General features: G+C 39.6%; 1 protein-coding gene across 1 annotated transcript; it reads right to left on the bottom strand.

The window, feature by feature from the left end:
* Positions 1-1,857: 1,857 nt before the first annotated feature.
* On the bottom strand, positions 1,858-6,466 carry zfp36l1a (zinc finger protein 36, C3H type-like 1a). The gene is made up of 2 exons (XM_057343928.1): positions 6,298-6,466; positions 1,858-4,886 (listed from the first exon to the last, which is right to left on the bottom strand). The coding sequence occupies exons 1-2, from the start codon at positions 6,352-6,354 to the stop codon at positions 3,819-3,821; spliced, it is 1,125 nt and encodes a 374-aa protein (XP_057199911.1). The 5' UTR covers positions 6,355-6,466; the 3' UTR covers positions 1,858-3,818.
* Positions 6,467-11,322: the final 4,856 nt, after the last annotated feature.

The following is an 11,322-nucleotide window of genomic DNA, read 5'->3' as shown; positions in this document are numbered from 1 at the left end:
ATACAAACAAACAATTGTGCATTTTTTATAAACATCACTCCAGTTTTAATTATTTTGAAAAATTACTTTTAAGTGGTCACAAGATTTGTGGATGTATCAGCACAGGTGCAGCAGAATCACAGGTATATTTTTATCACATCAACTATAGATGTACTTGAACATTTAACAACCATAAGGTGTCCATATCCTTTCTTTTTGTAATTGTGAGCTGTACATCTACACTTAAATACACCAAATGGTGCTAGATAGCACTAAAAGTGGTTCTTGGGTTTAAATCGTAGGGAACCACTATATAGAACCATAACTTGGTGCTTCAGTGGTTCTTCGGTGGTTCTTTGGGATGACAGAAAGAATCATACAGCACCGCTTCCATATAAAGAACCTGTTAAGCCCCTCTATGGTTCTTCAGCGGTTCTATATAGCACCTCAGTCATCCCAAAGAACCCCTGAAGCACCAAGATATGGTTCTATATAGAACTTAAAGTGGTTCCCCTATGATTACGAGCCAAGAACCACTTTTAGTGCTATATATATAGTGTGTAGTGTGTGCATTCCATCTCTTTGATTAGTTCTTGAATAAAATGTTATGCTTTTTTAACAATGTCACTTGGTTTTACATTTTGCAAGCTTATCAAATAATTTGATAATAAAGGGATATTTCACTTCATTTACTCAACCTCAAGTTGTTTCAAACCTGTATTCATTTCTTTGTTATGTTAAACACAAAAGAAGACATTTTGAAGAATGTGGTAAACCAAACAGTTCTGGGGCACCATTGTTTGGTTAATAATGTTCTTCCAAATATCTTTCTTTGTGTTCAGCATAAAATTGAATACATTTGAAATTCCACCTCCTCCCCCTGATCCTTTGAGATCCAGTGTCACTGTAACTGTAATTTTCTGTTAACTTAATCTGTTTTAGGACAAATTTACATAACAGCCAGATTAACGGTTATTTGATGTCACACTTTAATGTCTCTCCTTGACTTCATCAGAAACCAGGGAAGCAGATTTCTCATCATCCACTATGTAATCAGAGACAACTGGAGTTTGACCACAGTCGGGTCAGTACCCTATCAAACCTTCTGTAAACTACCAATGACCACACTCCTTGCAGGAACTCCCTCATTACAAAGTCAACCATGGGTCAAAACCCTTGATAATATCCAGAAACAGTTGCCACTTGCCAGATTGAGAAAGCCATAGTGGTCTAGTATTGGTTTTCTGTGAAAATTGCTGTCTTAATCAAATAATACGTTTGTGCTCTTTTCTCCTCATTGGTCAGTCAGTCTCTCTATAATTCAGTATCAGAGTTGAAATGAGAGTCTGTCTCAAGCTATTTTGTAGCATTAGTTGCCAAATATTTACTTTTTCGCATTATTGCAATGTGTATAGCCTACTATTATTAATGTTATTGGAGTTTAAAATTTAATAGCATTTAATAACATGCTTTTGTCCCGAACACTGCATGAAATGACACTCCCAAATCGTTTATTTTCTCAAAAATATGGGTTTTTATTGGTTTTAACTGCAATCAGTCATTACAAAAGAGATCAACCTTATATAAACGCATAGAAATTACTGTAGTGAACAGCAATAGCTGTTTATAAAAAAAATACATTCAACTCTTCAGATACTTTCTTTTTGTCTTAACCAACTTGGACAAGTATCGCTTCCACCACTAAGGATACAAGTAAGTCATTTAAAAATAAAAAAGCATTGCAGCTTTTTAAGGCAAAGAACGTTTGCTCATGGAATGTGTAAAAGAGGCACTTTACATGACGACTGGAAGCTCTTCAATCCAAAATAACAGAACTTCACAATTATTGCCTGCAATTCATCACCATAACTGAAAAACTGCTTTAACACTGGCGGTTTATTACCTGCAACATCAAACCTTAAACTTTGTAACAAACAAATCAAAACAATAAAAATGCACTTCATGGCAGTTTGCAAATGTGGTGCTAAAGTTAAGGCAACAAAACTCCCTGTATCTCAGATTAAGTCAAATTTACTGTGAAAAAAAAATGCAGCTAATGTCTTATTGTGGCATTACATTTTTTAATCAGCCTTTAAATGCTACATAAATATTTCAAAAATGACTTAAGAACTGCTATCAGTATGGACTGGGCTTGCCTCAAGTTACATGGAAAAAAGTATGGAGGTGAGCTGAAGTTTTTTTTTAAATAACAACTGTATTGATGCTTTATGTGAGTTCAATTGTTAAGGATTGTATAGTAGTACTGATTTTGCAGTCAAATATTTGGGAAAAGGGAATGACAATAAATCTACAATAAATAAATCAAAAATGCAGAGGATTTTTTGTTTGTCTTTGCTTTAAATTAAGTTTCTTTAAGTGTAGTTGCCAACAAAAGTCATTGTAGTACAATATATTAAACTGTGAAAAAAGGAAAGCTGACAAGTCTTCACAATCTTAAGATTAATACAGAAGATCATAATTTAACATAAAAGAAAATATATTCTATCGTTTCATTATCAAGATAAATACAAACAAAATTAACAAAAAATGCATATGATCACCAATAAATATGTTTTTGATAAGTTAAATAAGCAGTGACAAGCAAAGCCTTTTGTTCTCAAAAGGTTTTCAAACAATAACAATAATATAACCATAATAATAATAATAATAATAAACAATGACCATAATAAAAAAATCAAAACCAACAGGTGGATAGATGTGATGAAATTACCAAGTGCTCCTGCGAGCAGAATCTACGGAAAAAGCGTGCTAAAGTGATGCTGCAGGAGGTGGAACTGCATCCTGGGAATGATGGAATTCCCCCTCTGCTTGCCGATTGGCCCGAGGGGAGACAGCGTTTTGAGGTGGGCAGAAGAAAGAGTTTGTCTCAAAGGTTGAATAAGATTCCCTTCCCAACAAACGTTAACTAACCAGCAACTAACAGGAAACGGGGCAATGACACACAACAACAACAAAACAAATTAAGGAATTGTTCAGTTTTGAGTGGCGACGTCCAATCTCAGGGTTTTCTGCTGGCTTTGAGAGACATGGAGCATGCAGCACCCGATTGAAAAATTAATACGTGCCTGAAATATTCCAGAACTCCATTCTCGTTCAACCCTTATGAGAAAGTCCTTCCTGCAGACTGATGTATCTGCAATTCAAGGCAGGGAGGGCACACACTCAAAACAAGAGCTACATAATCAGGCCACAAGGAACGAAAAAACATAAAAATAAACAGTGGTCCGTTCACCCCGACACTCAACCCCAGGCACTTGTCTTCTATTTTTCACCATTCATTTCACTCTTTTTCTTTAAGCCGGTCTAGAAAGACAGTTGTGAAAAGTCTAAGCATGACACTTGTGAACTTTAGTTAGTTATGAAAGAGCGTCCTTGAGAAAAGTGGCAATTCAGGAAGGGGGAAGGGCGCAGATCTCTCCTCTAACTGTGGCAGGCTGTGCTACGCTCGACTGCACCGGAAGCACCTGGCACAACAGTCTCATACCTCTCGCGATTAGCACGTCGCTAATCCACTTCCTACTCCGCTTGTTTGGCACGATCACACCAAGAACATAACAGGAGGACGAGGCCCGGGAAAACAGAACAGTGTCAAGGCTGAAAGAGTTTTAGCTTGTTCTGGTTAAAACGAGTATTCAAAAAGAGAAAGATCCCTTAATTCACTGCATTAAGACACGGAGGCGATACAAGGAGGGAAGTCTACGGCATCTAGAAGGCCCGAGAAATGGTGGGAGGTAGAGGGAGTGCTAGAATCTCATCCTCTCTGCCCAAGACTGCTGCATGCAGTGGAAAAGGGGAATGGGGGTCTGGCTCAGTGTGCTTTAGTCATCGGAGATGGAAAGCCTGCTGAAGATGGGCAATCGGCGGGTGGTGTCAAGGACGGGTGATTCCGACCCGCTCATACTTCCACCCGAGCTGCTCTGGTAGCCCTCTTGGTCAGAAAGCGAGTCAGGCTGGCTGGATGGAGATTCAAAGAGCTGGGGAGATTCTGACATGGCTCTGAAGTAGTAAGGCGTTGTGGTTGGTGAGGGCGGCGCCTGGTTGGAAGGGTCAGAGCAAGATAAAGGTGCACTGCCCAGGCTTGGGCTGAAGAGGTTGGCCAGCTCCTGGCTGGAATACGTGAAGGGGTTACTGCTAGGCCACTCGGGCAACTCGTCGGGGGAAAACATGGGGGGAGGGGTGACGGAGGTGGGGCTGTCCCTTAAGCCTGCAGAGCTGGGGAACCCGGCAAAGCTGTAGCTGTGCTGCAGCCGTGGCCTCTCCATCTTATTGGAGGCGGAAAGGGGGGATGGGGTAGGCGGAGGTCCGCGGCGCTCCTCCGCGTTGTGGATGAAGTGGCACCGTGGGCCATAGGGGCAGAACCCGATGGTGTGGAATGTGCGGCAAAGCTCCGTCTTGTACTTGGGATGGCGGCTGAGGCTGCGCAGCTCATGAATGCCATGGGCAAACTGGCACTTGTCGCCGTACTTGCAGGCGCCGTTCTCCTCAAAAGGCCTGCATAACTCTGTCTTGTAGCGGCTCGAGTTCACCTGACTGTTGGGGCCTCCAGGGCCCAAACACTTCTGCAGCAGGCGATCCCCCGTCTCGGAGAAAGAGCGGTCTCGCATACGGTTCTCTTTGTTGCTGCTGCCGTTGAATCCTGTCCCTGAACCGAGCAGGGATGGATCTGCTTTTGCAATGTTCAAGAACTGGTTTTGGTTGAGTTTGGTGCTAGCCGAAGTGACTGAGTGCCGGCGCTGATAGACCCCACCTGTGGAGGGTGTCCCTACCGCCTTCCTGTCCAGCAGGTTCCCAATGGGGTTGGAGATAGGCAGACTTAGCCCCGTGCAAGGGACAGAAACAGGGTGTGGAGTACTGAGGATGTTATTATTGTAGTTCAGCATTTTGTTCTACAAAAAAAAGAGATACAGAAGAAGAAAATTAGGAAAGTTGAACTCATTTTTTCAATGTCACACAATCAATCCTTTTATTACATATGGGACAAAGGCCGAACCCTGTTTGCATGTGTTTGTGTGTGTGTGTGCGCGCGTGTCCGTGTGTGTGTGTGGAGTGTTTTGTATGTGGGCATGTCTGTCTTCTGTGTTTTCAACTTTTCTTGTTTTTACAGGTACAACTTCAATTGTTTTGCTTAGTCAATATGTCTCATGTACAGCTGCTTTGTAACAATGAAAATTGTAAAAAGCGCTATATAAATAAAGTTGAGTTGAACAGCAATACTTCAAGTTAAACCCATCAGTAAACACAGGCCTATACAACAGCTAGTTTGGCTCAATGCCACTAAGAGAATGCTGCACTATTGTGCATGTCAGACATGGGTAAACCCAACAACACTCTGTCTGGGAGAGTATTACAAGTAATATCACAGTCAGACTAAAACAACATTAAAAAACAACATTACTGCTGCGCATCTAAACTTTTCCATAAGAAAATCCATTGCATTGCAGCATGTGATAGAATAAATGGATTTATAGCTGTAACCTACATAGACATGAAGATAAATAGAACAATGATTGATCAATAAGGGCCAAACATTGATAGAACATACAGAGAGAGTGTACTGATTACATTATATACACTTCAATCTATTTGTAAACAGTTATTTGGTTTATTTGTTATTTAGCTGAAACACACAAACATGCAGTAGACTTTCTTCAGCAGCTAGACGATCACAGTAAACACTGTCCATTAAAAAAGATTATGAATTAAGAAAGCGGTTTCCAGATAAATGGTCAGATAGCCGAACACAACAAGAACTCATTAACTTCTGACAAATAATGTTCAGACTTCAGTTATGGATTAACCACTGGAAATATAAACTCGTGTTTTAGAACAGCTTGTGTTCTATCTTGAACGACAAATTTTAGAGCACTCCTCGAAGTCAAAGTTTACAATGAAATCACGAGATGAACGTATACATCGTTCCGCCATTCATTTAAGTTTTTTACGCCCAAACTATTTTCTATATCGTATGTTGTTTCAATTCCAAGCGATAAACGGGTGAAACAAACACGACTGTTGTGAAATCACAGCCATGGATTCATAGGAACAAGCCAAGCAGGGAGTTTCACTGGATGCATGGCCGCAAACAGCAATACATACTTACTTGAGCATTACGCAGTGCTACATTTCAACTTAAACTATTCCGCTAAAATACACATTCGCCATAAAAATAAGAAAAACAATTGTAGTCTTTGTTCTTATTACATAACACAATTGTAAATGTCATTTAAAGCGGCAAAATAACGTCTTTTCGTACACATTCCAGAAGACAAACTGTTCCAGTTGAAACTTTTCCCATACCTTGTTGTTGATCACTTCGCTAAAGTCGAAGAAAGGCGACACCACGGCCGTGGTCATCTTCCAATCGGATACAAATCAAACTTAGCGAAAGGAATCGTTTGTTTTAGATTGTAACAAGCTGGGTTCTGCTTGTGTAAACTTTGGTTGCCCTAATGGAGAACCCCCTCTGTCCTGCTCCGCAGCGCTGCATTTCCTTTATAACACACCCGCAGGAGGGGCCAGACAGCGTCGATGCACGGGGCGTTTCTCCCTGCCGAATCACTTCTTGCTAAGTTTTCCTCTTCTTTTTCTTCACAGTTAAACGCAGTTTATGAGTTTGTTATATGTCTTGTGCAGGCAGCTGCCGAACAATAACAAAGGAATCTCGTGTTTAGTTGTTTTGGCTTTGTTGTGTATGAATGGTAAGACTTCGTATCAGCCATGTTTGGTTTACACGCAACCGATCCACAACTGCGTCGGAACGATGCTTTTTCTATCTTTTTAATGCATTGGATCCAGGAGTGGTGCAACAGTTGGCCAAAGTTTATTAGAACTGTCATACTAGAACATTCATTTCTATTTTGTATTTTCATTTAGATAACTTAAATAAGAAGTAAAGCGATTTTGGAACGATGGTCCCTCATTCCTTCACATTGCAGATATTTTTTTATTGAGAACAGCGCAACGCCCTTGTTCTATTTGATACTAAACGCGTTATTTGCTCACCAATATTTGCACACCTGCTTTAGTTAATGTACACGTTTGATGCATTAAATGTGATCTGTGGAACTTTCCGGTGAGATTTAACCCTTTCCTAGTCAAAAAACCACACGAGGAGCTTTTCCAGCAACCTCGCTTGTACATTTGTTAATTTCCTAGATTAGTGGCTATAGATCTAAATACCATTAATGTCGAAATACACACTTATACACATTGAATATCTTTTTTAATAGTCCATGACAGGACAAGAACTGCTTGAGTCATGTTTAAGATGTGAAGAACAACAGGACCAGAAAGTTTTTCAAGAAAAGTTGGAGGATGGGAATGAGACGGGGAAGATTAACTGGGGATGTTTGTTATAACGTTACATTGCCCTGGGCTATGTAGGCTATGGGGTGGAAGAGAGGAGTAGGGAGGGTGGGGTCATACATCCCCCATAACCTCTCAACCAGCGGTGGAAGTTTTCAGACAGCACTCATTTCTTCCTTACTTTTATAGTGTGTAAAACATGAAAAATGAATGTAAATCTAACCAAAGAGGTTGCCATATAAGATCTTACATTTTGATTTCTGTTGGCAGGAATCTTGTCAACTTTAATGATGTAAAGTGCACTTAATAAAGATGTGAATAAGTGCACTTAATAGTCACGTAATGCCTTATTTTATGCTTGTTTCATCAACATTAAACCAATAGTATTTAATCTACAGTTGTTATGTAATTATATATATTTGGTAATGTGTCACTGTTAATGCAAATCCCTGAAATATAAACATTCAGATTCATTGTAGTGGCTTTGACTATTTAGGCGGTGTGGTCTGTTTGCCTGTAGAGGGAGCACTTCATTTCAAACTGTGCTTGACTGACTCCTGTTGAAAATGTACTTTGGTTTTCCTGTGTGTATCTGTTAGATGATAGTGAGAGGTATGCAGTGAAATATCTTTGCAGTCTTGAAGTATGGAGGGGCCGACATGAGAGTTTATGAGAGACATTTATGTGCTGTTGTAACCAACCCACTCACTCACTCAAGAGAACTGATATCACCATACGGAGAGTGATTTCAGATCGACGGTTGACAGACTTATTATCCCTCAGACAAATATAACATGAACATTTTTGAGATTTTACTAGTAATTGATGGGGTTTAAGGTTCTCTCACATTTTTTTCCAATTCAAGACATCTTTTAAAGGCTAAGGACAATTAAAATGAGACAAAATTAATTGTCCATAAAAGCTTGGCCGCAGTGTCATTAGTGGTACACCACCAGACCTCTCCAGTCATGTTTTTCCCATGCATCCCTTCTAAAAGCTTTTGCCCTCTTTCCTTTTTATAGAGCTCTGCAGCTGTACAATCAGCTGTTTCAGGAACAAGAGTAAATCTGTATTGAAAGTAATGTTGACATGTTTATTGTGAAAAGGGATAAATGCTATTTAGCCTCTATTCTCTGTGTTATTAAAACACGCTGTTTATCTGTTATATATCTTTTCCTCACTCTTCATAGAGTTGACTAATAAACCAGAAGAAGCAGGAAAACACATGACACTGGATGCCGATAAGCAGAGGAACCACTGAACTCTAGAAGAAAAAAATTCAGGATTTAAAGACAGAAAATAATAAAGTGATGAAAATATAATTACTGATGTGGAATTTCCTGACCGGCAAGCGTTTGTGTTGAATTTAGCATGTAAAATGTCAGGTACATTTCCTCTCTGACCAGGTTTCCTGCCCTGTAGCACACGAGGAAGAATCTCCTAACTGGGTCAATATTGCAGGGTGTCATATGAACTATTCAGACAGGATTAGTTTTCTAAATGACGTCCGAGTTACAATTATTATTACTTATTCAGATTCTGAATTATTCCGCTTTGTAGTTATTACTCAAGTGGGAGTGTCTGTTATCTTGATATGGGTGTTACGGAAGGTTATGCACCAAATAGACATGACTTATGTAAGTGATATATTTATAATATTATGTATAAAACCTGAAGATGCTATGGGTGTCTTGAACAGTCAGTGACTGGATTTATTGTTGCAGGGATGCCAGGCAGAAGTACTTTAACCAGAAGTACTTTTATTATTATATCTAGCAAGTTAGTCAAAAATATGAATCTGTAATAAAGTTCCAAATAAAGTTATGGTATTTAATGACAGTCAAATAAACGAGAAATGTATTGCTGCAAGACCCTATCTATATCAAGTAGTGCAAATAGAATGCTAATAGTGCTATAGTTTACTCCATAGATAACATTTAGCATTCCATCACACTACACTGGCAATAAGACAAGCATATGACATACATACTTTAAAAAGAGCCCCTTCAAATCATAAATGCTGAAAATTGAAAACCTCTTTGACTCTGTGTCAATGTGATCAGATTCCCCCAGTGGAGGTGTTCTTTAGACCTGACCTCTGAACAGGTGTCATGGTCAGGCTGCGGACGCTTCTGAAATGAGATATTATCTAGCCCTTCACTCAGCATTGTCAAAATCAATGATCTTTATGAGCGGCGGCCAGCACTGGAACAGTGGAGGCCATTCTCTGTGTTAGAACTTCCCTCCGTCCATCTGTCTCCATTCTGGAGCCGACCCCCTCCCTCAGAACCTCTCCTGTGTGGTCACCACTGAACTAGAGTTACACAGCTCATGTGCCCAATGCTGGACAACAAACAAGGCCTAAAGTGAAGTCACATTTCTCTTTTTATAAAATACAAGTACTGGTTTTACTTCACCGCACATCTTTGAGCAGAATTCAGTGCAAACTGGAAGCAGCGAGTTCATTTTTTTTATTTGTTTAATTTGTTTTCATATGCAACGTTTTTATGTTCTGGCTTCTTTGAAACCCGGCATGTGGTTTAAGTTAATGTGTTGTGTGCTATGCGACAATGCTAAACTATTTTTGACTTGTTTGTTCCATTGTAATTCAATTCAGTATTTCTGAATCAGCATATTAAGTTCATGAGCATGAAAGTGCTGGGGGGAATCAACAGGCAATCATCTTAGCGTGTTACTTGACAGCTTTAGTCTGTTTTAAATTCTTTAGAGGATGAATTGTCCGTATAATAAAATGCTACTAGATTTTGAAGAAAATGTCAAATTTGTGTTTGCCCATACATCATTCACTGATGCAATGCATGGACGAATGATTGCCAGGGTGTTGCGGTATGGTTTATGGTTGGTGTTCTGAGTGGTTTTTACTATATTTTATATGGTTGTTGGGGTGTCTCTATGATATAGGCTAACTAACATGGCTTGGATCTTTTTATAACAACTTTTGAAAGTTATGGGCATTTTGAGAGTACCAGGACAGTTTAAGAAACATAGGATGGGAGCAGGGTTGACAGGTGAGATGTTATTTGTAAAAACAAATTGTTTTGATTACTACTATACAGTAATTTTCATTAAGAAATTGTGTGTAACGCATAACAATGACTGTAAAATAGATATTTTACAGTAGTAGCATATCTTATGTTTTGATATTTAGACTGGGGTTGTTGTGCTAGGTTTGGGCAAGTTCTGATTGGCCGTTGTTTTTTTTTTGTTACACAGACCTGGAAACAATGTACAGGAGGTTTTGGCAAAAGGCCTCAAGCCAGAACTTGAACTCAGGTCACCCGTAATGCTAACAACAATACGTCAGAACGCTTCCCACAAAGCTACGGCTCCAGCTTGGATTAGCTTTAATGTAAATCTATGGGTTTTTTGGCTGTAAATAATAGCCGGTGACTCACGTACCAGAAAAAAGCCTGGAGGAACTATAAAAACAAACAGTATGATTACGTACATTGTAGATTTTGTCATTACAAGTCGTCGTTGGGCAATTCACTCCACCAGAAAAACACGGTACACAAAAGCAGACCAGGATGGAAAGCAATCGAGTTGGATTCTTTTAAATCCAGAATTCCAGTGTGGTCATATGCAAGGCAGGGGTTGTCTAAACAGACATCCCATCAGTTGTTTTGACATTGAGAGACTATATTTGGTCAGATGAAGTTGAAGTTTTCTTTTTAAAAAAAAGGACCTTGTCAAAACATGAAGCACATAGACCTGACTTGAACCGTGAACCAGAGCTGAGATGTTGAGTGAAAGCTGCTCTACCAAGTATAAGTCTGCCTGAACGTGTCTTCTCAACTCTCTACTGTAATTACTGTTATCCACTCAACAGTACATCACCTAAACCTGTACTTGCGCTCCAAACTTGCACATTTGTATCAATTATGTTCTCCAGAGAGGGTGTATTTGTGGCCACGTCTCGCGACCCACTTATGGGCATGCAGAGATAATTGACGCTTTCAGACAGCGGTAAAACAGTGTGGTCAACAGAGTTGAATG

Source organism: Triplophysa rosa, linkage group LG10, assembly GCF_024868665.1.
Source record: "Triplophysa rosa linkage group LG10, Trosa_1v2, whole genome shotgun sequence".
NCBI lineage: Eukaryota > Metazoa > Chordata > Actinopteri > Cypriniformes > Nemacheilidae > Triplophysa > Triplophysa rosa.
The sequence above is the reverse complement of the archived record's forward strand: the minus strand, read 5'-3'. Positions and strand labels throughout refer to the sequence as shown.